This window comes from Candoia aspera, chromosome 2 (assembly GCF_035149785.1).
Source record: "Candoia aspera isolate rCanAsp1 chromosome 2, rCanAsp1.hap2, whole genome shotgun sequence".
NCBI lineage: Eukaryota > Metazoa > Chordata > Lepidosauria > Squamata > Boidae > Candoia > Candoia aspera.
The window spans coordinates 160,789,638-160,817,494 of NC_086154.1; the positions used below are offsets into that span (position 1 = coordinate 160,789,638).

Genomic DNA, 27,857 nt, shown 5'->3' on the forward strand with positions numbered 1-27,857 from the left:
TTATGTCATGATCAACGTATTATTTCAAGCATTTTTTTTGCTGAATCTGTTTCTCCATCAGCTGTCTTTGAGCGAGACTACACATTAGAACTGATTACGCTGAATGTAATCAGGCACTGACTGTTGAGAATTCTGATTAATGACACCCATTGGCATTTTTGAATTGTTTTACTGAGATTCCTTTCATTATTATCATTTAGCTAAATTGGGATGTAGGAAAGATTAGGTACGATTGCAGAGCTAAAAAGCCAGAAGCGTTTTCTTCCCTTTCAGTTGTTTGTTAAATTCATTCTTTATTTATTAGATTTGTATCTCGCCTTTTGTACAGGAGTTCAAGGTGTTGTACATTGTGTTCCCTCCTATTATTTCCCCATAACAACAACTCTGTGAAGTAGGTTTGGCTGAAAGAGAGTGACTGGCACAACATCACCCAGCCAGCTTCCATGGCTGAGGGTGGACTAAAACCTGGGACTCCCTACTCCTAGTCCAACATCTTAACCACTACACCGATATGGTACATAAATTGCTACTGGTACACTGGCTTGATATGGTACATAAATTCATACTGTCAATATGATAAATTATTAGTCTCAAAGGAAATGAATTCTCAACTTATCATAACTCTCTAATTTTTAAAAAAGTTGCACAGAGAAACATCAAAACAGAAAACCCAAAGAATTAAAAAGGAAGATAAAAACAGAAAGGAACAAAAAAAGTTCCATGTCTGTATATGTGTATGAATACATATGTGATCTCAAGGAAAAATACAAATGTTTTAAACACCCATATTCAGTAACTCTTAAAAATGTAACATTTGTGCAGAGAAACATCATAATCTGTTAAAAAAAACTGTAAGAAATCATGACCATATATGATTAAATCTATTCTTAACTGTAGAATTCTTCAAAGGCCTTTGTTAACATTGTATTAATTTCCACTGAAGCAACTTCCCACACTTTTAAATGCTACCAAACCAAAGAAAGATGAAAGACCTCCGCCATCCTTTCTTAACCCAAACATCTGTTTTTCTGGGGCTGCAAGGCTACCTTGTGAGACCAGAGAGAAGTGATGCTTTAAGGAACTGCTACAGTGAGTATGGAACAGCCTCATGTGGCGCAGAGTGGTAGGCGGCGGTATTGCAACCGAAACTCTCCCCACGACCTGAGTTCGATCCCAGCAGAAGCTGGACTCTCTCTCGGGTAGCTGGCTCAGGTCGACTCAGCCTTCCATCCTTCTGAGGTCAGTAAAATGAGTTCCCAGCTTGCTGGGGAAGGTGATGACTGGGGAAGGCAATGGCAAACCACCCCGCTATAGTCTGCCAAGAAAACGTTGCGAAAGCAGCATTCCCCCAAAGGGTCAGACATGACTCGGTGCTTGCACAGGGGACCTTTCTTTCACAGTGAGTATGACCACGCTAGATCTGAAGCACCCTTTCTATATTGGATCTTAATAGCTCCTGCAGTGTGTTTCACAAGCTTCAGCTGTTTGCCAACAGCAGCTATTTCTGACAGATATAGGTTAGTTTTAGCAGTTCCTCCTTTACCAATCTCCCTGCTTAATTATAATGAGTTATATTTTATAATTTCACTATTTTATTGTTATTATACTTTATTGTATTTTATTGCATTCCTATGTTATGACCTGTGGTTACAACAATAAACTTTACTTACTTATGAGGTGTGGCCCTTGAAAATGACGTGGAAGTCTCGATTAATTCACTATTTGGCATCTAGAATTCTCAATCGTGTTGCCATTTGAAGCTTTATTACCCAAAGTTTTAAAAAAGAATTACACTTACTGACTAATCACCTCTGAGAGTACATGTTGGTACTTACCACTGAAGGCCTGAAAGTCATAAGGGCCATCACAATGCATCCAATCCTGTCCAAGACTGCTGATTGGTGAGCTACAGTGTCTTTTCTGTATGATATTCCAATATAAGGCAGCCCCTCTTTGAAGTTTGACTGACAATGATACTATATTTTTAGTCAAAAGATGCTTTTTGTCCAGTGTTTTTATGGACTTGGAATCTCTTAGTTTTATTGTTTTGAATGCATCTCTCACACATACGCATATACACAAAAACTGAAAGGCAGTTAAAATAATTTCTTTAAATAGTTTCAAAACTACTGTTCTTAAGGATGGAAGGGTAGACTTTCTGTTTGCCTTAAAACAGGGCTTCCTAAAAGTTTTTGCCATCACACTTCCCTTTAGTGTAATCTTAATGGACACACCTCCCCTCAAAGTCCAAACACCAATGAACACAAATGAACAATGAAAATAATACAATGAAACTTTGAGAAAGGTGAATTTATTTTTAACAATGAAACTAAAAGGTTCTTCACACCTCCCCTGGACTGTCTGCACCTCTGTCTGGATTCTTTGGGCTTCATCCAAGTGTATACCTACAAGTACCAGCATTTCTCAAACTCAAAGTAAGGATCCTCAGAATACTCAAGAGCTCATGAAGCAGTAAGTTTGGTCTCAATAGCTACCTATTCAGTTCACCCAGAGTAAGAGAAAAGAGACAACAATGAGAGCAGTCGTGGAAGCTCTTTGCTTCACACCTTAGGTTCAGCAAAAAGATTGTTGTAAATACTGTTTCCCCACTGGAGATGTCAAACAAGTCCTTTCATCAACTCATCTCACTTTTATCCAATCCCTCAAGATATAATTAAGAGTCCTGAGGCGGGACTTCCAGTGGGGACATGGTGGACTGAACAGCTGTGCTCGCAGGCTCCGCAGGCAGAACTGACAACGTGGCAGGTTCTTTTGGGCTCAGGCAGGTTTTTCCTGAAGCCCAGGAGCGTTTTACTGGGAGAGGAAAATGGCTGGAATTTGCCCTCCAGGACGGTGGCTTGCAGCCAGAAGATTGTAAACAGGGTTCACTCTCGACTGGTAAGAGCTGCTGAGGCTGGGACGTCACCATTTTCCAAGCCACGCTGTAGCCTTAAAGGGACATTAAGACCAGCCACCCCATTTCTAAATCACCCAATTTATATTTCTTTAGGTATATATACTCTAAGAGAGGATTTCTACAACAAGGAGAGGTGGGTTCTCTTGGTGCTTATCATTATTTTTGGGATTAATTTTTAAAAAAATTCTTTTTAAGTTTTGGCTTGTTTTCCATCCAAATATTAAGGAAGACTGAGAGTAAATAATTGTCTCCCTTTATTATTTTTGTACTAAATTTGAAGCAATTAGCATTTTCTTACATGTTGAATTGTTTGTTTTAAACTTTCACTTTTCTGCTTCTACTTTCCCTGGGGAATTGTCTGCAATCTCACTCTTGCTTAAGTAAACATATTCCTTCATATCTTCGACTTTCGCTGGTTAGGCTCTTAGGGGGTGCCATAATCTACTGCATGAGACATGGAGAACCTCAAACAGACCTCCTCTGTCTTCCACTGAGACATCAAGCAGATTTTTTCTGATCTGTACCAGGTTTTTATGCAAGGCATTCAGGATATTGTGGAAAATATGAGCTTTAAGATGTCTCATCTGGTTGGGGATGTCCTGGACAAAATTGAGGAACTTAACAGCATCAGGAATGTCTCTTCAACTGCAGCTGAGAGGCTGGACGAAGATTGGATAGTTGAGCTGAAGAAATTAAAGTGAGAGACTGAGTTTCAAGCTATAAGTAAAACTGATCTTCTGATGGAATGCCTTGGAAAAGAAGGGGTTACTATGTATGGGAGGCTTCCTGAAGAGAAGTGGGAGTTTTTGAGGGGGGCAGTTAGGCTGTTTGATTTCCTTAAGAAAAAGGCTTTGTGTGTATTGTGGGGATATGTAAATGCTTTGGTTTATTTTGAAGTGGGATAAGGTTTAAGAATATTTATCTGGATTGCTTTTAGGGTTTAGCTGATTTCATTTATCTTTAATGATTTGGATTAAGATTACGAAGGTATAAAAGAATAATGTCTGGTTTTGCTCTGACATGACTAAGATTATTAAAATTGCTGTACTATCAAGTAAAATGGTAGTTTGATCTCTATTATAGTAGACAGGAATGCATAGAATAGTAGTAGGAAGGAAATAATTAAATAAATGTTATCTTTGGGGGGAAGTTGATTAGGAGGTACTATATAAGGGGAAGACATCCCTGGTGTTTGTTACTGGTGGCGTGTTCCAGCCCTCTGTGCTCTGACCCAGGCCCTGGTCAGCAGTTCCATAGGGGCCCTGGTCTCCGGCTGTTGCTTCTTAACGCCAGGTCAGTTAACAACAAAGCCCCCTTCATATGTGATTTGATCACAGAGGAGGGGGCAGACCTGGCATGTATTACCAAGACCTGGCTGGCCCTGAAGGGGGGGGTGCCCCTTTTGGAAATGTGCCCAGCTGAGTTTATGGTATGGTGCCAGCTGAAATCCCAGGGCAGGGGAGGAGGGGTGGCAGTTGTCATCCAAGAGTCTCTGGTGGCCTTCAGGGGCACTGCTCCACAAGTGGCCAGTTGTGAGACCCTGTTCTTCAAGTTGGGTTCCTGAGAACAGTTGGTAGTGTTGCTACTGTACCAGCCTCCCTGCTGCACAGCAACTTCCCTGCCTGACCTGCTTGAGGCTGTCTCGGGGCTGTCGGTGGAGTTCCCCAGGTTTATGGTTCTGGGGGACTTCAACCTACCATCCCTGGGGTGGGCATAGGAGGTGGCTCAGGAGTTCATGGCTACCATGGCAGCCATGGGCCTGTCCCAGATAATTCAGGACCCGACTTGAGACAGTGGCCTCACCCCGGACTTGGTTTTCTTGTTGGAGCAGTGGCAATGTGATCTGAGGGGAGAGTTACAGCTGTCCCCATTGTCATGGTCAGATCACGCCCTGGTGGCCCTGAGATTCTCTTACACCACCCCTCTCTGCAGGGAGGCAGGACCCATTTGATTGGTCCACCCCCAGTGACTGATGGACCCAGTAGGGTTTCAGAGGGAACTGGGGATTATACTCAGGGATCTGCTGCATGGTCCAGCGGAGGCCCTAGCTGCAGCCTGGAATAGGGAGGTGGCTGGGGCCTTGGACAGGATTACGCCTATGTGGCCCCTCTTGTCTCATCAAATCCGGCACTCCCCATGGTTTACGGAGGAGTTGAGGGTTCTGAGGAGGGTTAAGAGATGCCTAGAGTGCCGCTGGAAAAAGACAAAGACTGAATTAGACCGAACACAAGTTAGAGCCACTATTAAGGCCTACCTTGTGGCGATAAAGGTGGTGAAGTGTCAATACTTCTCCGCTCTTATTGCGTCCGCAGAATGCCGCCCAACGGCCCTGTTTAAGATCACTCGATCCCTTCTGGGGAAGATGGGCTCAGTGACCCATCCACAGGGCCGTGCAGAGGAATTTGCTGAGCAACTGCAGGACAAAATCGCTCAGATCTGCTCCAGGTTAGACTCCAGGTGTGAGGCATGGTCTGGAGAGATACCAGGGGAATGTGCTTACCCAGTTATCTGGGAACAGTTTGACCTGAGGAAGTGGACAGGATCCTATGGACTGTAAATGCCACCACATGCCATCTAGATCCATGCCCCTCCTGGCTGGTAAAAGCAGCCTGGGAGGTGACATGTGGTTGGGTCCAGGTGATGGTTAATACATCTTTGGGAGAAGGGGTGTTCCTGGCTGCCTTTAAAGAGGCGTTGGTGCACCCCCTCCTCAAGAAGCCATCACTGGACCCTACGGTTGTGGGCAATTTTTGTCCAGTCTCCCACCTCTCCTATTTGGGGAAAGTGGTTGAGAAAGTGGTGGCTTTGCAGCTCCAGAGGGTCCTGGAGGAAACAGATTATCTAGACCCCTTTCAGTCAGGTTTCAGGCCCAGTTATGGGACAGAAATGGATTATCACACTTATGGATTATCTCTGGCAGGAGTGGGATGGAGGCAGTGCATCCATCCTTGCTCTTCTTGATCTCTCAGCTGCTTTCAATACCATCCTTTGGAGGGGGTATCCTTTTCGGGGGGCTCAGGGAGTTGGGGGTGGGCGGCGTGGTTTTATGCTGGTTTGCCTCCTTCCTCCAGGGCCGGTCCCAATCAGTGGTGATTGGGAGTGAAAGATCCGACCCTTGGCCCCTCCTTTGTGGGGTGCTGCAGGGTTCAATACTCACTCTGCTCCTTTTCAACATCTACATGAATCCGCTGGGTGAGATTATCCATCACCACACGGTGAGGTATCATCAATATACGGATGATACTCAATTGTACATCTCCATCCTGGGTAAGTGATGTTGTGACTGCCCTCTCGCAGTGTCTGGGGGCTGTAGGGGTCTGGATGAGGAATAACAGGCTTCAACTGAACCCTGGTAAGATGAAGTGGCTGTGGGTTAATGGCTCTTTCGTATCTGGGACATTGTCATCTTTGGTTCTGGATGGGGTTGCACTGCCCCAGACAGACCCAGTGGGTAATCTGGGGGTCCTCCTGGACTCACGGCTCCCGCTTGAAGAACAGGTAGCAGCCATGGCCAGGAGAGCCTTTGCGCAGCTATGTGCTGTGCACCAGTTACCACCCTTCCTGGATCGGGAGGCCCTCTGAACAGTCACTCATGCCCTTGTTATCTCTCATATAGACTATTGCAATGCGCTCTACATGGGGCTACCCTTGAAAAGTATCCGGAAGCTTCAGCTGGTCCAGAATGCAGCCGCACGGGCTGTTTTTGGTGCCCCATGTAACACCGCTGCTGCGTGAGCTGCATTGGTTACCAGTTTGCTTCCGGGTCCAATTCAAGGTGTTGGTTATCATCTTTAAAGCCCTACATGGCATGGGGCCAGGTTACCTGAGGGACAGCCTCTTCCCTATTACATCAGCCCGTCCCACTCGATTGTGCAGAGAGGGCATGCTGCGGACCCCATCTGTAAGAGAACTTCATTTGGCAGGGTCCAGGAGGCGGGCCTTCTCTGCAGTAGTTCCCGCCCTGTGGAACATGCTGCCCCTGGAGGTGAGGTTGGCCCCATCGCTCCTGGCCTTCCGGAGGAGTCTGAAGACCTGGCTCTGTCGCCTCGCTTGGGGCAGAGAGGGGAATAGATCTACATGGGGATGGCTGCTATAGACCACTCCTCCCACATATGGACTGTTTTAGATTCTCCTGTCACTTGGACTTCTTTACTTTTTACTCCTATTTATATTTATTTATTAGAATAATTTTATATTTGTATATTTTATTTTATTATACGGTTGTTGTTTTAATCAATTATTGTAAACTACCCAGAGTCCCCCGATGGGAGGAGATGGGCGAGGACAAATTGAATAAATAAATTAAATAAATAAATAAAATAGACAGGAATGCATAGAATAGTAGTAGGAAGGAAATAATTAAATAAATGTTATCTTTGGGGGGGGGAGTTGATTAGGAGGTACTACACACACACACACACACACACTGTATATTCTTTTTTTTAATATAAGGGGAGGGAGCAACTATACATAGTAATTTTTATAATGTGCCAATGGTATGATTTATAGAAATAATGTGATCTTGGTCTAATATTGAGTAAGGGATTGATTATGGATTTGTTGTATATCTTTGCTGTTAAAAGTTGGAAGTCACCTCTTTTTGTAACTTATTTTTTAAATTTCTCTTGTGTTTCCACATTTTAGTTTTTTTTCTTTGTAGTTTTTTGTTTTTCTGTAGCTTTTATCTCTTTTGAAACTTAATAAAATTCTTATAAAAAAAGAATCCTGAGGTGGGTAGGAAAAGTGGCTACCATGACTACAGAGGCAATCATTCAAGGGTTGGGTCTAGTAGGTGCTCCTTGCTACAAGAAGGGACTTAATCCAATTTCCTAGGGCATGTTAGAGTTGACTAAGAATGAATTAATTAGTTGATTAAATCAGAATTAATCTTCCATTACCCTTGCAACTCATGCAATTTACCTCAGGGCAGCGGATTTCTCAGAAAGCCCTGCCTTAATTCAGAAGCAGAAGTAGATTCTGTCTCTAAGGTTGGGCATTATATACTGTATGTAGTGTGCATCTGGTCTGGAGCAAACAGGGTCTTAATGTGACTCAGGAATGCATGAGTTGGGTAAGCTTAAGCCTCCCCTAAAATATTGACTGGTATTAAAATACAATCATCTGTGAAGAATAAGAAAAAATGGACAATTTCCAGAAATAAATGCTAGTCTTTAGGATCACCATTTCTAGAAGTATGATACAAAAGAAGAGGAATGAGTTATGTTTGATAGTTAGGAATTAGTTTCCATCATGCAACACCTTTCTGCTATCATCTATCTTATAAATAGTCTGCAGAGGAGAGATAGCCTTGAAGAAAGTATGCAGCAGCCTTTACAAAAACATCCGCAGAGCTGAGAAAGACAGAAAGGAGTAAGGAAGAACCCTAAGATTGGCTCACCTTGACTCTGTTTGGTATCAGAGGGAGGGAAAGAGAAACTCTGTCAGGCTTTCAAATTTCTGTTATTATAGGCTGCATGAATAAAATAAAGTATTAGTATTTTTATGGTATCTGTTTCCTGAACTGGCCTATCTGGAAGGGCTGACGTAGTCAACAGCACAGAACATTTATTTTATGATATTGTAGACTGGACACCACTAGACAATCAACTATTCCAAGTAAATTATGATCTGTGCAAGATATATTTGTACTCTTTATGATATTTTGATAATAGTTGCAATGATCACTATAACATTTTGGTGTTTTAATACAGTGTCAAAAATACTTTAGATGGCATAATAATTAAATAAATGTAGTAGTAACATTCTATGCTCCCATCAGCACTGTTGGATTTGACTGGGGGAGATACGTTTTTGATCATACAATGCCGCGTTAGTGTCTTTAAAAATAGTGCGACAAAAGAGACGTGTGTAGGTGATTTATCAGTTATCATTTATATTTTCTCTATCTTTATGTTGTCTTTAGAGACAATATAAATAACATAAATAAATATTTATCATATATCACATATATAGATAACACATTTATCTATATCTAATCACAGTTAACACCGTATGTGAGGCACCTGGAAGCCTTCAATGTGATGCCAGTAATTTTACTCACTCACTCACTCACTCACTCACTCAATCATTCATTCATTCCATTTATTACTGCAATTTCATCCACTTTCGAAGAGGCTCTGTAATTTGTAATTTTTTTTAAAAAAGTACCTATTTTTGGCAATATTTTATTTATTTTTTTATTTTGGTCAAAAGATCTATTTCTTACCATCTGGTATAAACAAGTGAGCTAGCCACTATTGAGATAACGTCTCCTCCTTTGTCCACATTTACCAACACAGAACCGTCCAAGTCTTAAATGGGGCAGCTAATGCCATTTGGAGGGGATCAATCGATACATGATCGATCCCTGATAGTAAGCTAAAGAAAGGGAAGTTGGCCCATTGACTTATAGATGAGTAATGGTATGGCACAGATCCGCCAATGAGTTTGGGATATTTTATATTTTGCAAACCAACCAGGACAACATAAGAGCATACTAAATAGTAAATTAGTGATCCTTTACAGCAGTCAGTGTGATAGTGGTTTCATAGGAGGTTCCAGGCTATTTACTATATTTCAGGACACATAGCAAATTAATAACCATCTGGTACTATTTTTTCCAATGAAATACATCTGCTCACAGGGGGGAAAGAGTGTTTTATCAATATAATTCAACATAAATAACAAATGAGAGAAAAATCATATAAACTGTAAGAGGATGCTATTTAATGAATATTGAAGTAGCATGAAAAACAAGGTTATCCACATAGGACAATAATAGACTTTTTCCATCTAGCCTTTTGTAAAGTTAGGATAGATGTACAATAATATAAATAAAGGGAAGACCCTTCCATAAATATTTAAAGTTAGCTAGTCAAATATAATTTTTTCATGTGGAAATTCCAACTGATGAGGTCCTACATTCTCCGAAAGTTATAGAATTGTACTCCAGTTGGAGTTGCAGAAGATCATACGGTGAAATTTCCAAGATTCTATATGAAATGAAATTTGAATATAAAAGTGAATATGCTGTCAAATCCTATATTTTTTAGGTCTAGGAAGCCAATGCACACAACATTATGATTGTTAGTTTGTAATTAATTTATAGTGCTTTATTTGAGTTATATATACGTCTAGAAAGAAGACATATACATCTAAAAAGACCCCATATGAAAGTATATTTTTATATCTACAGTTATATATAATCCTTCAGTGCAAGAATTAAGTGTAAAAACTATTTTCTCTCTCCAGTTGAAGAAAAGCATAAGGTTGGAAAGGGGACACACTATGTCGCAGTGACAGAAGAGGCTTGATGACCCTCTTATCTAGGAGGAAATGAGAGAAAGCCATCATGTAAGTCAGTCCTTTGTTTTGAAGTGGTGGTACCTTGCAACTGCAGTACTTGAGACCTCTCCTACCTCATACATTTGCCTTGCTACTCTGTGCATGTTCATTTCTATCCCAAAAGTTGTCTGATTACAGGGCAGGGCATCCAAGAAGACTGCTCTATCTAGTTCCCCGCAGTGTTGCTGTGATTGGCTTGCAGGAACAAATCAGGACACAACTCTAATTTATGAATGGAGGGACTCAGAATAAAGCTCTGGGTCAACTGTACATTATTGCTTTAGTTATTTTGCCGCTCTACTTTTCCTCCAAAATAAAAGAAGAATGCGGTGGTGGGATGGTGAGGTGGGGTGGTACTGAAGACAGAAGAGCATCTGAGAGGCAATAGCAGTGATGCCGTGACTCCACAGAGAGCCAGCCATAGTTTTATTTTGTAGAGAGTTGTGTGAGTCCAATAAAAGAAAGAGAGAGAACAAGAAAGAATCCTACTGAATTCAAAGTATGTGTGGGTGAATTTCTAATAAAAGGAATTTAGGTGTGAGTTGAAAAGCATGGGCAGACTTAATTCTGCTTTCCAGTTTCTCTGTGAGCAGGTTACTTATGTTTGGCCTCAGTCTGCAGTAGTGGCAAAAGACCACAAGCTCAATAGAGCAGTCCTGTGTCCTAAAATGGTGAACAATATCTCCCTAGGCTCTACCTACTCTTAGATGCCCTACTCTCTGCCTCAGTTAGTTTGGTGGGAAGCCAGTGTCATCCGGGGATGAATACAATGGGCATATAATGTAGTCCAGTGTTTTTCAAACTTGGCAACTTTAAGATGTGTGGACTTCAACTCTCAGAATTGCATCACACATAAAAATGGGTGGAGCTTCTATTGCACTAGTCACAGCCACCATCCTGACTTTTTAACATGCTGTGCGGACACCACTGCTGCTATGTCTGTGCAGAAATCCAGATTCAAAGGGCAATATGTGCTTCAGGGAGCATGCAGGTATGCACACAGCACCTGACAAGATTATTTTAAACAACAGAGGTCTTTTCCCAGGATTGCATATCAGCTGTGAAGGAAGCTGTGAGGGCTCAGGAAACAACTGCTTTAAGATGTGCCCAAATTCCTTGGTAATCTTTTTCAGTGGTTTCACAGAGATGTGAAGAAACATAGGGAGCAAAATGAAAACCTGCAGAGTGAACAGAAATCTCATCATGTTAATTTCTGGAAATAAACCTTCAGTTAGATGCAATCCTTTAGGTATCACTGCGTCCCCAACCTACAAAGTAAATTCTGTATGATAACTAGGTTAATGGTATAAAAGCCATCAAGAGATCTAGGAGAATCGGCAAGGACACTTTCCTCTTGTTTCTCACACAAGATCATCCATCAGAGTGACCAAGGCCATTTCAGTTATATATTTTTCCTGAAGCCAGACTGAAATTATTCAATATCATGTAAGTATTGCGGGAGTTACCTAGCTACCAGCTTCAAGTTTAAACATGACCAAGTAAATATTAGGAAAACATTATGGGTCAGGAATCCAGAATTCTGAGAACCTTTTATAAACAGAGGATGTCTATGAAGATGTTGACATCTTTAAAGAAATTATTGGGGGGGGGGGTTGGGGGACGTAGAAGCTCCGAATGATTGCTTCCTATCATCTGGCATATCGGTATATTCTAAAAGTGGAAGTTCTATTTAGCTGGCATAGTAGCAATTGATAGAACAGTCATATTCATCTGTTTGACTAATCTCTTTTTAAAGGCATGAAACCTGTTAGCCATCACAGTACCTTGTGAACCACAAATTAATGCTACTTGATTATAGTGCAGATGAATGTTCATCTTTAACACATCTGTAAAAATACCTGTAAAAATTCAGTGTTAGTGCATTTGAACTGCTCTTGAAGATAACAAATAGTGTAAGTGACCATTAACCTGTGCATCAACTCAATATAGAACATACTTGCCACATCTAGGGGTTCAGGAGTCCAGAGGTCTCATAATAAAAGTGTACATACCACTATGAACCGACATGCTAATAAATGCACTAGCCTTGTTCTTAAACTGAGCTCTTTTTCATACTGTATCTTGGAGATTTGTAATTGTAATACATGGCCATCTATTTACAGTAGAAATTGGTGTGGGGTGTTTGGAAACTAGAGATTAGGCCCACTTTGCAAATTTTGGCTGTTTTTATTTTTTTCAATGATTTCAAACTCTCTGTACCTTATAAAGGACCCATATGCCATGTTTCCATGCAATTCCACAGTCAATTTTGCCATTCTGCAGTACCCAAGAACAGAATTTAAGAATTCTATTTCAAGACAGATTGAGTCCTTGTAACCTTAATATATTTTTGTGTATAATTTTCTTGCACTGTGATTACTATTCTGACTTAAGATATATAATTTATAATTTTTATTGTATTACCAAAATACTAAAATAAAAGCCTGATGTTCATCAGATAAAGGGGAAATGTAACTAAGCAAATGGCTATTTTTCATTATATGTTAAACATACAGTAACTCAATTCCTTGATTGTATTAATCAGTATAAATTGCATATTTACTCATGTTTGGTTAAGTATTTCATACTGGCTCATAATAAAGAACATTATTCAGTTATTGTTTTATGCATATCTGAACAAACACAGCCACAAGTGAGCCAGAAATGGAAGTTCCAATTAATATACTTCTTGCCCAGAGATGAACGTGTGAGTGTATTTTACTGCATTAATGATAACAGGCTTTTCCAAGGATGGAGAAAAATGTTAGGAGAATTCTTCCTTGACATCAAGGAACAATGATGCCAAAGACAACGAGTGCTCACTCTGTAATTTGCATTCATCTATTTATACATTAGAACTACTAGTATTTTTTGTTTTTTTATAAATTAGGGAGTGATTGGTCTTCAAAAACAATGAGCAATTCTCCCCCACTCCATAGGAAAAATAATATCAAGGCTGTCTATTTGGTCCCTTACTAACATCTCATATTTTAATAAACATTATTAAATACAGAAATTCATATTATTAACACTTATTTGAGAAAGTGTTTGCTCATAGTTATGTGTCTGATAATGGCAAAATGCTTTTCTCCAAAAATTGGAAAAAGAAGACCCAGGAAAAAAAGATCAGACCTGGGCAATTCTTAAGCAAATCATAAAGTGATCAGTCTGTAACGAACTTGAAAACCATGCAGTAATTTCCAGGATTCCACACGATTTTGTCAAGTCTAGCCTTATCTCTTCCTTGGTGGACCATGGGAATGATGGTGACATACATTCTGACTTGAGGAAAGCATTGGACAGAATCCTCCCTGACATTCTGATTCTGTAGTTAGGTAAGCACTGGCTGGATATGGTCATAACAATTAAGTTGATATGTTGATGGCTCTGACATTGCACCAAAATCAATCAGCTAACCAGTAGTTTCCTGTCAAACTGTAGTGGGGTACTGAGTGGAGTCCTATAAACTTCAGTCCCGGCCCTGCACTTTTCAACATTTTTATTATGCTGAAAGTAAAATATTATAGTTAATCTAAATTGTTATATCATTATAACATAATGATATGGAGAAGTGAAAGTTATCAAATTTGCAATTGTTACAAAATTGAGGGGAATAACTAATATCTTAGAAAAGAGGAATTCAGAAGAAGGTGCTGAAGGTGCTGAAAATAAAAGGATGAAATTTAACAAATGCAAAGTTATGCATTTAAGAAACAGAAATCCAATGTGCCAGTATAGTCTGAGTGATATCTCATTAGGTAAAAGTACTTGTGAAAAAGATCTCGGAATAGTAGTCGATTACTAACTGAATACGTGTCAGTGGTGTGATGTGGCTGCAAAAATGTTAAACTCATTTTTAGATTGCATCGAGAGAAGAATAGTTTTTCAAATCACAGGAAGTCATGGTTTCATTTTATTCTGCATTGGTCAGGCCGTACCTCAAGCCCTGGGTCCAGTTCTGGGCATCAGAAAATTCAAAGAAGCTGGGGCAGAAATCAAATCTTACAAAGAGAAGTTGCAGGAGCTGGGAATGGCTAGCCTTGAGAAAAAAGATGACAGGTGGAGAGGCTGTGTCAATACTATGCAAATATCTGGAAAGAGGTCATATAGAAGATTAGAGTTTAGAAAAATGTCCTAACACCAACAGGAGTTTGACAGTAGAGCCAATTACCCAATGAAGCTGCACATTCGTTTCAGGGGTGCTTTAATTTGGATTCCTGTACTGAGCAGGGCATTGGATACAGGGGAATGGTTTGCAATTGTGCTTTTAAAATGTCCTATTTAGGAAGTTCTACCCATTTTCAGTTCCTTATTTGCAGTTTCTACAATATATCCTATTTATCATGGCTATGCATTTATTAAAATTGGCTTTTTATACATCTAACCTACGCATATGATTACGCTGAACTTTAGTTGACTTTAATACCAATAATTACAAAGTTAAATGGTCACATTTGGGTAAATTAGTCACAATCCGGTCAAGAATAGTTAATCCCCAATGCTTTCCTCTGTCCCTTTGACGGAAAACAATGTCAGGAATGCCCTAAAAGGACCGTGTTTTGCAGCTCTTGTCTCCCAAGAGAAGTTGGCATAATTACTACATCTACCACATCACAATGCTTTGAAAGGTCTGCTTGATGCATCTAGGCAGTTGCTTTTTCATGTGCCTTCTGGGAAACAGCACACTGCCAAAGCCAGCAGATCTGGCCAGTGTATACTTTTTCTAGTTTCTGTTCCTCACAGTAGCAAGTCACAAATTCTTTTTGTCCTCTTGAAGGTACAGTTGAGTCCACTCTGTTCAGTTCTTGCCTCCTGTTCAGCGTAGTTTCCTATTCTTTCTCTGGAGAACCAGAACTTTTTCCTCTGTGAGGGCCTAAAAGTTATTTCTGAGTTCCAGTTGCACAGAAATGGTTTGATGTAATCACACTTTGCCTTTTCTTAAGAGCTGAAATATGGCCACTTACTGCTCCAAGTTCTCTTAACTTGTTCCGCAAAGCACGGCTACAACTTTGTACTTGCTGCAAATATTCAGCAAGTTCTTTTCCTGACTGCAGAGTTGTGTGTATTTATCTTAACTGCTTAAGACAGTATCAGTAGAAAAGCTTTTATTTCTTTTTATTCCATTCTCAGGCTCTCGAGAACTGTCTGTCGACTGGAAATGCATCCCTGTGAACAATGGTTGCACACAGCTTCTCTATCTGATTATTCTAGCTGAGGAAAAAGTAATACAGAAGCTTTGTTCTTTACAAGAGATCGCTGAATCCTCTAAGGAGAGATGGCACTCCTTTCCACCATACAAAGTAATCTTCAGAAACACATGCATGTGATTTCTTTTTTTTAAATCTCTGCAGGCCTAGCTGCTGCCTCAGCATTTGGTCAGCTAAACTAAGATTCAAGGCACGTGAAAGAAGGGCTTTGCTTTAGATTAAACCAATGTGATCTAATGTCCAGCCTTCTCACAATTTTCAGTTAATTGCCTCAGATCCTGAATGTAACGTATAATAATGTAACAAATAACAACAACAGTGGTGGTTAGTACTCTTATTTTCCAAGTTTTAACCAATTACCTTTTCAGACTTAATCTAGCAATGCTTTCCAGTAAAAATAAGTTATGTAAATTATTCGGGCTGTGCAGTACTTTGAATTTGAAGGCAAAAAGGTGCTTTGGACTGTGGAGGGCTGTGAATGTAATAGCACTTCTCTGCAACTCCTTCAACCAAACATGTTGCTTCCCAGGATCATACAGCAGCTGTGGAGGGCAGCAATGATGCTGGGAAGAGACACTGCTGCTTTAAGGTGATGCAGACAATTGCTGCATTTGCAACCAGCATGTTCTGAAGCTCCTTTTGATTCTTTTTGACTCCAAAGCGCTGTATCGCCCTATGAAATTTTTCTTGGTACAAATCAGCTTCAATGGATAACAGACAGAAACAGATGTAATTTCTCTTACACTGCACATAATTTTATAAATCTCCCTTTCCCTTTCGTCCGTTTGAATAAAAAGAAATGCCAAATCTTACAGCCTTCTTCGGAAAAAAATATTTTTTCCGCCCCTGATAATTATGGCTGGCATTTTGTTATACTTTTAATCTGTACAATGGTTCTTATAAGTAGTGATCAGAACTATCCTGGCTGTTTTCCAAGAAGGGATTATAAACAGGGTATTCTATTTGCAGTTGTCCTATCTTAGAGCAAAGAACCACGCTAAGATGGTGACTTGGTCTCTAGTGTTTATTGCCTTACTCTAGTAGACAGAAAATCCTGCCAAACTGAAGGACCGTGGGAAACCCACATAGATATACCTGAAACTCAAGGCGGGTCTGCTCTGAGTTTCTTTGAAGGAAAGTTAAAAGCCTTTAAACTATGCATTCATTTCCCCCCCCGCCCCTGATAGGGGCCCCTCCTGCTCACCATCAGTACTCATGACATCAGTTCCTAGCAGGAGCATTGCTGTTTTACAGTCCCTGGAAATTGGAGAGGTGTTTACATTAATTCTTAACCACAATGACTCATGATTATGGATCAACAAGATGCCTCTTGACCCTCAAGTGAGATGAGAGGACAACCAGTGTAGCAGCCTGCCAGTGGCATGCTCCCATTTTTATCTCTCTTCCCCAGAATAGGAGAAACCAGAAGACCACATTCCAGGAGAAGAGGAAAGGTCATCACCTTGCCCCCCAAATCTTACAAGCATCATTCTCTCTCTCAGGGATTGTATATGATATGGCGATAAGATATCAATCTGTCTATGATTTGTTCATATGCATCTATATAGCTACACCCCTACTTACTAAACTATTCTTATTGAGCCTATTCTTGTCAATTAAGAGTTATCACTAAGCCTATTTTTTTTATTCTGGAAATCTTAGGAATGCTGGAAAAGGAAATAGGCTAGACAGATGACACAAATTTTCCCAGCTGAGCATCAAGGATGGTAGCACATAAACTTACTGAATCAAGCTAAGAGGTTATTATTCAACTCAATTAAGCCTTAAGGCAGGAGATCCCAACTTATGGTCCACAAACGCATGGAGGTTCTGAAGGGTATTACAGATCAGTTATCCTCTTGAAGTTCTCTTCAAACACCCCCCGCCTGCCGCCAATGAAGACACAGGACAGACTAGGTTTGTCTATGCTCACTAACAAGAATGTAGAATTGATTCTTTTTCTGTTGTTTTTAAAAGAGAAATCCTTCAATAGACTGGGCAATTTCTCTTCAAAAAGCAAACACAGACCATCAATTGCCTTTAAATATGCCATTTAAAACATTATTTTTTTTCAAAACAGCCTCAGTGTGTGCTTCCAACAGTTTCCCATCTTCTTTCTTCCAACAGTAATCACCTGACATTTATGTATTCAAATAATCACTGTAAAAGGGAAAAAAGATGGATATATATATGTGTGTGTGCGCGCATGTAGTAATCTGCAAGAGCATTTGATGATAAGACAGTGGTCTGCATGAGGGAAAGGATGGAACAACCGCTTTACAGCATTAAGAGTAGCTAAAGATCTGAAGAACTTGCTCCATGCTTTTCCTTCTAAAGGCCATTTTGGAAGGCAGAGGAAGGATGCTGCAAAGGTGGTAAATCTCCTCATGGGAGGCAAGCAGGTACCTCACAAGTTCCTCTTGGTGATTATCTATGACATTCTGTGATTATCTGTGACATTCTTTCCAGCAAATGATACTGGTTCTGTAATATCTTTCTCAATACTAGTTTTAATAATATTATTTTTAAATAACGGGGCCGACTTTGCTCTCATATTGAAAAGACTTCTCTGTTTTCCAATTTGTACTTAATCCAAGATGCTGTTATTTAAAGTATTCATTTTTAAAGCTGTGCTCATGTTTTCTTTCTGTTTTTGTTTACTTAAACATGAACAACCAAGGCCCATATAATCAGTCCAACAGAGAAGTAGAAACAGACATTCAGTATATTACAGCATAGAAAAGTGGGCCAGACATTACTCTTGCTAACACCGAATCAAGCAAAAACCCACCCATGCATTCAAATTATAGTAAACAATATGAAATAATTCAACAGCATAAAATTATATCCTGTTTTTGCATTCATTGCTTCAATGTTCAGTACAAATTATATTGTTTTGTTGTAGAAGGATAAAAATGCCCATAATACCCCTAAATGGCACCCACATAACTCCCAAATTATATATGATTACATGGCCAAAGTCTCACAAGATTTCTGAATTCTTACACAAAACCTTGAGAAAGAGATTGCTAAAATGTCACCAAACTCACTAGGTACGTGAGATTTTTTCTTCCTTTAAAAATTATTTTGATACCTATGGCCACCATTTGAAAAGATTACTGGCCCTCCCCATGGCTCCATGGGATCTGTTCATGAAGTAGAGTTCCAATGTGCCTGAATATGACTTACCTGACCCCTCCCCCCCAAAGCAAGACATTAATGTGAAAAACTGAGTAACAAAATAGGGACACTATTGGGATGGTTTAAGTACACAGTAAATTAGCTGCAGTTGAGCATCCATTTAGTTCTCCCCAGCACCCTTGATTTCAGTGAGGACACAAATACAGCAATCTTGGTTTGGGACTCCATTGTGTAATCCACCTGGAAACAACAAAGAAAGGGGGAGGGTTTTACTTACTTGATATTGTCGAGACACCCTGATTCAGGTTTCAGAATGGCAGTATGATGAAACATTTTATAAAGAGCAATTCCAAGGAAGATTACATTGAGCTGAAATAAAATCAAATAAATAAAATGAAAAGGCAAGTTATAAGAAGAGGAAAAGGATTAATCTATTTTTCTTCGACATGATACAACTATTCATGGACTATAATAGCATAAAGCAAGCAGAGAGGCTCAAGACTGAATAGTTGTTCACATCACACAGTAAAGCGTCTTGATATTCTAAACAGTAGATGTCCGCCAGAAGATCTAGGAAGTTTTCTTTCTGGCAGTATATTTAAATAATTATTAATTTTATATGGATGAATTTCCTGTCCTGTGACCTTCTTCCTCCAGTCTGAAGTGGAATAACCTGGCATGATCTCCATGAGAAATATGCTCGAGTAAGCTTTTGCATTATCCACAGCAGATAAAGTCCAGTGAATACTGGACTTTATTAGTTTGCATGGCCAACAGAAAGCTGCTCATAGAAAAGAAGTTAATAAAATTCACAAAACTACCCCCCACCATAATGTCAAATAGATAGTCTTAATGGTTTTTTTTTTTAACAGTAAAAGAGAAATATGACACATTGGTTATCTGGGCCCCTGGAGTGTGTTTATCTTTATTCTTCAAGCACATTACTAAGATTGATATGTAAGACTCTCTAAGACTGAATGAAGACAGAATGAAGTAATACAGTATGTAGGACACTGCAAATTAAAAATCAGTACTGTGAGGATAGACAAAGTAGATTTCATTAGACAGTGTAGAGATACCCTCCCAACTGCAAAAGCTTTGTTTTTATAAATTGGCTCAAAAATTTATAAATTTATAAATTATGAAAACTAGGCAATTTCACTATACTCAACCACTAATTGGTGTAAGTCATTACAATCCTGGATTTTTTTTAAAATGTCACCTTTAAACTAGAATAAGGAACAAACCAGATTCAACCTCTGCTCAAAGTAACTTTTTAAAAAGAGGAAGTCTGAACAAAAATTCTCCAAAAGCTGTGATCCTTTTCAAGGGAGCCATTAATTCCTATACCAGAGAAATCCTACGTTGTTTCTTCCTTTGGGGCACCACTGTTATATCATAATCTAACACTGAATTAGGTAAAAATGATTTTAATCTGATGGCACTCAGAGTGGCTTTCTATCCTTTCTCCAAACTTGCTGCAGCAATTTTATGAGCAGCAAATCTTCTCTGAAGAATCTGGCTCCACTAGACACCAGAAATCCCAGTGAATTGAATGATTATCTTCCTTCACTTAAAGAGAAAGGCATTCAGGAGATATGAACCTTTAGGGGAAAAAATATCTCTACTGAGTCTCTTGATTTTATAAATCTTGGTTTTCATTATACAGATAACTAGTGAAAAAGTTAAAGCTGGAAAAACATACAGTAGATCTTGCTGATTTTCCAGTATATCAGTACATAAATTACGTTAACTGGAATGTGACTTGCCCTTTTAAATCTTAAATTCTCTTCTATTTCAGTTTTTTTTCCTATTTTCAAAACTCACAAACAATGTTGTTGTGACATGCTGGTTGTGATGTTGCAGTGCAGACTGTGATTGATGTCAGACAGCAAATAAACTAGCCCCAAAAGCCAGCCAGCCAGCCAGCCAGCTGATCTGTATGTCTGGATGTCAGTCTTTGGATGATCTTGACAGGAAACAGATGAAGTGAATGGCATGGGAAAAAATGCTTGTCGAAAAATGTTGATAGAATAGATTTGCACTGAATAATTTTCTTACATAGGAAGACACTTGTGAAAGAATACAGGTAAAATAATTAATATTGAAATGTATCAGAAACTTATTTTCAAGCAAGTAAGTGTGAGTTGTCAAAAAGTTCCTTCAATTTATTTTTAACTGAAAAATTTAATAAAAGAATGAATATTCCTGGAGAAGTTTTACAGAAAAGTTTGTCTTTTTAGGAAATACTGTATGAGTATTTATTTATTATTCAGTTTTGAGGCCATCCAACTCCTTAACAACTCTGGGAAGCTTATAAATAAAAAGGAAAAAACACTAAATATAAAAAGAGATCACAGCTGACTGGAAGAAAAATACAAGCAGCTATAAAACCAAACTTAACTAAAGGGGACCACTAAAGAGGGCAGGTGCTGCAACTGAGAAGCCAGACTTCCTGGCTCCTGTAAGATGACACTGTTTAATTGATTTGACCTGAAGCACATCCACCGTCCTTGATTGTACCAGATGGACAGAAACAATTGGAGGTAAGTAGTCCCCAGGCCCAATGCCATGAAGGGCTTTAAAGGTCATAATCAGCACCTTGAATTGCACCCAGAAGCCAATTGGTAACCAGTGCAGCTCCCAAAGCAGTGGGGTCATGTGAGCATAACACAATATCCGCATCACTGTCTATGCCTCCATATCCTGTACTAGCTGTAGCTTCTGGGTGGTCTTCAATGGCAACCTCATGTAGAATGCATTACAATCATCCAGTTATGAAGTGACCATGGCATGAATGACTGTCTGAAGGACCTCCCAATCCAGCAAAGGGCATAACTGGTACATTAAATGTACCTCTGCAAAGACCCACTGTCTGCCCTCTTTGAGCTATGACTGTGAGGCCAAGTCTGCTTCTTCCTATTCAGTCACAGTATCTTCAGGGATTTAAAGCAAAACATTTTTATAGGTGTTCTTCCATGGTAGAAAATACCACTCACAGGCTTCTGGCATCATCCTTTCCCAATCAAGTTACATTTGATGCAAGGCATGCAAGATCATAGAGATGCATTGAAATAGAGTTGCATTTCTAGAAAACATAGCTAATTAAGAATTCTTACCATAATGATCAAAGTTGCAGGTCCTATAAAGCTCCAAATGAAATAGGTGTCAAGTCGAAGCCAACATCTGTAATGATAATGCAGGAAAAAGATGGCATTCAGGGATAACACATGATGCATATATCAGGAGTAAGTGAATGACAGAGAGAAATGGGAGTTGTCTAATTAAGAGGCATGAAATGATACGCTGCTTCTTCAATGAAACTGGATCATATTCTTTAGGTTTGGTAATGCTATTGACACAGTCAGATATTAAACTCTGGAGGAAACAAGGGAAATAGTACAGGTTTTACTTGCTAAAGATGTTCACAATTAAAAATAATTATGAAAACAGCCATAAAATCTAGCTTACAGCCATTCTTTGCAGCCTATCAGCTTCACAGTAGGTGGCTTTTTTGCTTAAGAAAATCTTTAAAAATTAAGTGAAGAGAAAAATGTATCAGCAGGTCTGAAACTTAACCAGATTCAGAAGGTTCCTCCCTCGCTCATGAATATTTCTAGAAATGAACCTTAGGATTAAGCCAGGAGATTCATAACCTAAATTATTCATCACTTAATTTTGTCTATGTTTAATATCCCCAGTGCTTAATGATCTTGGAAATTACATTTCCATTTCTAGTTTGTGTAGTGACAAAATGAGTATCACTAGCTACAAGACAGATGGTTTTGTGAGATGGACAGCTATATAAATTAGACAAATAAATAAATAAATAAAATTTTAGAACTGGAAGGGACCATTAGGCCATTGTGTCCAGCCTCTGGTCAATGCAGAAATCCAAATTAAGCATCCCAAAGAGATGCCTGTCTAGTACCTAGCCTCCACTTGAGCATATCCACGGGGATAGGGAGCCCACTATTTCTCTGGCTGGATCTACTGTCACACTTCTATTAGAATCTACGTTCCTATAATCTGAATCCATTATTCAACATCCTGCATTCTGGAATGATAAAGAACAGGTCCTCGCCTCTTTTGGTTCGATAACTTTTCAAGTATCCTATCATCCTATCGTCTTTTTACTTCAAGGTTAACCATTCCAGGTGTCCTTAAATCTGTTTTCATAGGACTTACTTCTTGCCTCCAAATTATCTCTGTTGCCCTTTTCTGCATCTGTTCCAGTTGGTCTGAATCCTTCTTAATGAGTAATATCTAGAACTGGAAACAGTAATTCATCTGGAGTCTGACCAGTGCAAAATAAAGGGAGATTATTACTTTCTGTCATTTTCAAAACATCCTTCTGTTGATGTAGTCTCTTTGATAAACTGTTGATGAGCACTCTTTAATTAAGATTTTTGAATCAGTCATGTAGCCCCTTAATTTATGCCATCTAGCACACACTTAACTAGTTGTTGATCAGGTTATCTGGAAGTACTTTGTAAATGCTTTGTTGAAATCATCAGTGTCTACAGCATTCCCAACATCTGCTAAGGAAGTTACCTAATGAAAAAGTAAGATAAGGCGAGTGTAGAGTTTCTTTTAACAAATCCATGCTGACTTCTGGTAATTATTGAATTGTTTCAAGGTGCTGAATCATTTTATGATCTGCTCTAGAATCACCCCAAATAACAGCAGACTGACCGATCTACGGTACTTTGGATTTTGTTTTGGTACTGTCCTTTCCCCTCCCTTTCTCAAAGTATGGACAATATTTGCCCTCCTCCAGTTGTATGACACAGTCTGTCCTCCTTTAGCGACTACAATTTGTTCTGATGAAATGGCCACTAAGCGAACCACGAGAGAGAGAGAGAGGGAGAGAGATGCTGCAAAGATTGCTCTTGCTGCTCGTTAGATAAAGTTCTCTTGTGCAACAAGCGAATGTTGTTGCCAAGTGCAGAAATTTGGGTGTAAGTGCATGCGTTGGTCGGAAAATGATTTTTTTTACTTCTGTTTACTACTGTTGTATTTGCAAACTATCGCTAACTGAGGTAGTCCCTAAGCAAGTTCTGGCTGTATTTTACCAGTTCTCCAAGTTTTCTCAAAGATCGTGCTAAAAGAGATGAACGTCAGCAAATCTCTTCAGTACTCTATGATGTAATTCATCAAATTCTAGAGACTGAAACTCATTCCATAGAAATAGTTATTCTGTAAGCATGTTTACATCAAACTTCAATTGTGCTTATTCATCCTGCTCCTCAGAGTTGCCTGTCAGCAGAAGGGTTTGAATAAAGCAGACTGAATCAAGGCAAAATCTGTCAAGTTTTGTTTGGTTCAAAAATAAAACAGCCTGAGCAAATTCCTATACTTCTAAAGGTATCCTCTGCTAGATCAACAGGATAGATATGCTTAATTAACTCCACCTGATTGCTGAGTAATCACTAATTAGGTCTGTACTATGCATGAGCCTATATATACTGTATATATAGGAACTGTTGGAGTACTATTACTAGCATAGGGGCAGAATTTCATTTCCCACCTGCTCAAGAGGGCAAAATTCTATCTTGGGCTTGGGCTTTAGTGAGAAGAAGCCCACCATTCCATAATATATAGATATTTCCAGTTATGTCATGAGTTTGTGTAGGAAGAGGCAGGAACTGAATGCTCTTTGTCTCCTCCTTCAGGCAGTCCATGCAGGATGAAGAAGGGAGGCAATGGTCTTTGATTTACCCTGCAAAAAATACTTTTGTTCACCCAGGACCAAAGGAGGAAGGATATTTTCTTGCATGGACATTCATAATCCATACAAGTTGGAAGCCACTGCACTCTACCCTTTAGGGAGCAACTTCAACCATATCACACTTTTCCCCATTTGAGAAAATACCAGTTAGCCAAAACACAATTGACCTTGCAGGTATTCCAACTGATGGGCAGGGCTTTTTAGGAGGATGTGTCAGACACATGGCTAGCTAGATTAATCTTACAAGCCAGAGAGTCCTCCTCTCTTTTTAAAGCTAATATAAGCCTTTTAAGCAAATTAAGCTTTAATTTGCCCCATGGCTTCCGGTGGGAATGGTGAACGGCTGTGCCCACTGGCTCGGTGGGCAGAGCGGACAATGCAGCAACTTTTTTCGGGCTCAGGCAGGTTTTCCTGAAGCCCAGAAATGTTCTCTGGATTAAGGAGAATACTTGGAATTATCCCATTTGTCCTCTGAAATGGCAGCTTGCAGCCAGAAGATTGCATTTTGCTTTTGACTGGTAAGAGTACCCAGGAGGCGGAGATGTCACCATTTCCAAGCCGCACTGTAGCCTTAAAGGTCCACTAAGTCCGGCCACCCCATTTCTAAATCAGCAATTTGTGTGTGTGTGTTTTTAAGTATATGTACCCCAAGAGAGGCTTTTTATAGCAAGGAGAAGCCAGTCCTCTTGGTGCTTAATGTTATTTCTGGGATTACTTTTAGATTTTTTTTTTAAGTTTTGGATTTTGTTTTCCTTCCGAAGGAAATTTCAAAGATTGAGTAAATAATTGTCTTCCTGTTATTATTTCTGTATTAAATTTGAAAATATTAGCATTTTCCTATACGTTGAATCAGCTGATTTGAATCTTCAGCTTTCTGTCTTCACTGTCCCTTGAGAACAGTCTGCTATCTCACTCTCACTTTATGTAAACACATTCCGGAACTCTTCCATATCTTCAACTTTCACTGATTAAGTTCCTAGGGGGCGCCATAATCTACTGCATGAGACATGGAGGATTTCAAACAAATCTTTTCTGACCTTCACCAGGACTTCAAACAAATATCTTTTGACTTTTATCAAACCTTTATGCAAGATATCCAGGACATTGTGGTAAATATGAGAGCTAAAATGTGCCATCAGATTGGTGATGTGGTGGATGAAATTGAGGAATCCAAGAGCGATAGCAAGATTTCTTTTAAGACTGAGACTGGGATTTCTGTCAAGATGCTGGATGAAGACTGGATAGTGGAGTTGGAGAAATTTAAGGGAGAGAGTGATCTGCAAGCCATAAATAGAGTGAATCTCCTGATGGAATGCCATGAAAAGGAAGGGAATAATTAAACATGTTTTATCTTTTGGAGGGGAGAAAGATGTTCAGGAGGTTTATAATTTTTTTTCTTTATTTTAATATAAGGTGGAGGAGTAACTGTACTTGGTGATTTTTATTACGTGTTGAAGGAGAATGATTTATAGAAATAATGTGGTGTTTTGGTTTAGTATAGAGTAAGAGATTGATTATGGAAACTTTGTATATCCTTGCTGTTGAAAGTCAGAAGCCACATCCTCCTGTAAATTTTTTTTAAAAAAAATTCTTCTCTTGCATTTCTGCACTTTTTAAAGATATTTTTCTTCCTTTTTTATTGTAGTTTTTATTCTTTCTTTGAAACTCAATAAAAATTATTATTAAAAAAAGCTTTAGTTTGCCCCACCTTGATGTGAAACCCTGCTTATAGTTTTCTTTACCCCTTTCCAATGATATGTGATCATTCCACAAGACACACCTGTTTCAGGAGAGATCACGTTGTTTGCCAGACAATAATATGGTCATCACATCAGCAGTATCTCTTCTGAGATGTTGGAACTATGTGACCCTTGCACTTGGACCATTCCAGGAGAAAAGTGGCTTGCAGTCATCATTTATGGAACAATGGCCTCATGGTAAGGTAGGTGGTCACTGCCTTGTTTGGAAAGGAGTTGGTGCCACATGCCATGAGGCAGTGGTACAGCCTGTCTTGAAGAGGCTCTCCCTGGATCTTCCTATCATTGTGAAGCAGAATTCACCAAGCTGGACTGACATCTCAGCTCCAGGCCCGTAATGCAATGGAAGTGTTGACTTCGTGCCTGGATATTGTGAGGGTCTGGGTTTGGAGAAATAGACTGAAGCCAAATCCCAGAAAGACTGGTCACTGTTTGACTAGAAAACATCTGGCTATCTGAACGGGGTAGCCCTTTCTTTGAAGGAGCAGATACATGGTCTGAGGGGCTCTTCCTAGGATAAGAACCAGGTAGGGGATGGAGGCAATGGCTGGGGGATTTTGTTCAGCTTCAACTGGTATGCCAGTTGTAGCACTTTTTGAAGGAAGTGGCCCTGGCAACTGGGACTCACACCCTTGTCCTGGCTAAATTACTGCAGTGCTCTCTACATGGGGTTGCCTTTGAAGTTTACCTGGAAGTTGCAACTGACACAAAATACAGCAGCCTGTTTATTAGCAGATGAGAGTTGTTATTTGCACATAACCTGAATGCTGTCAGTCCTTCAAGGTAGGCCAGGTCAGGAAACAGACATCATAAGGAATGCTAGAACTCTAGCTAATTGATATAGGCTATAACAACACTATCTTTGGAGTCCATTGGAGTTCAGTGGCTAATAAATTCAAATAAATAAATGATAAAAAATAAATAAAATAAAATAAATGATAAATACATAAAAACCCTAATAGCATCCCCCCCTTATACCAAAAAGAGGCAATCTTGAGTTTCTTTCTCACACCTTCCTGTTTTCCCAGGCTAAACTCATGCTTTACGAACAGTCATCACATATGTTCTCCAAGGTCATCTCTGTACTCTTCTATAAGTGTTGCCATCTCTCTTCGGTTACCCATAACCTTCTGGCTAAAATTCCAAGTGGTTGGTTTTGATTTAAAAAGCCTTATATAGTTTGGCTTGGGTGCTTGTAGGACCACATAGTTCAGGTGGATCCTACTTGTCCAGCACATACTTTTTGGGTAGGGATGCCTTGGGATCACCATATAGGAATACTTTGGCATGTCCAGAAGCTGCCTTATTGGTAACTCCATGCAGGAGGGTTCTATAATGCTATGTGCTACTTTATTTTGGCTTTGCTTTTTTGGGGGGGGGGCTTAGTTTTTTCTGAAGTAAAGTAAGGGCATTAAGTCTAGTGAGGCTTAATATATATAGTATGCTTTACTTGGTGTTTTTGAACATTAATATGTAAAAAAGTGTGCTATATGTATTCCTGACTAATTTTGGCAAAATGAAGGGGGTGGGTGGGTGGCAGGAGCTAAAAAAAATGAGCTGGAGAGGCAAATGTAGCCTTTGAGCCATCCACCTGCATCTCATCGTTATACTTTGTAAGATATATGCTAATGGAATAATCATCAATTAAGATGATGAAATCCTTGTTTCCAGATGGTGTTAGTGTCTTCAGTGTTCTGCAGAAGTCTCTGTGGAATTTATCTCTTGGCTCTCTTTGGCTGCTTATGTATGATGAAGTGTGA

General features: G+C 39.5%; 1 protein-coding gene across 1 annotated transcript in view; it reads right to left on the bottom strand.

Moving 5' to 3' along the window:
- ADGRL3 (adhesion G protein-coupled receptor L3) overlaps nt 1-27,857 on the bottom strand; it is a 575,448-nt gene that overhangs the window by 113,938 nt on the left and 433,653 nt on the right. Inside the window, exons 20-21 of the mRNA XM_063294636.1 lie at nt 21,729-21,795; nt 18,887-18,978 (exon numbers count right to left, since the gene is read on the bottom strand). Coding sequence (XP_063150706.1) covers nt 18,887-18,978; nt 21,729-21,795 — 159 coding nt within the window. The remainder of the gene's footprint in view (nt 1-18,886; nt 18,979-21,728; nt 21,796-27,857) is intronic.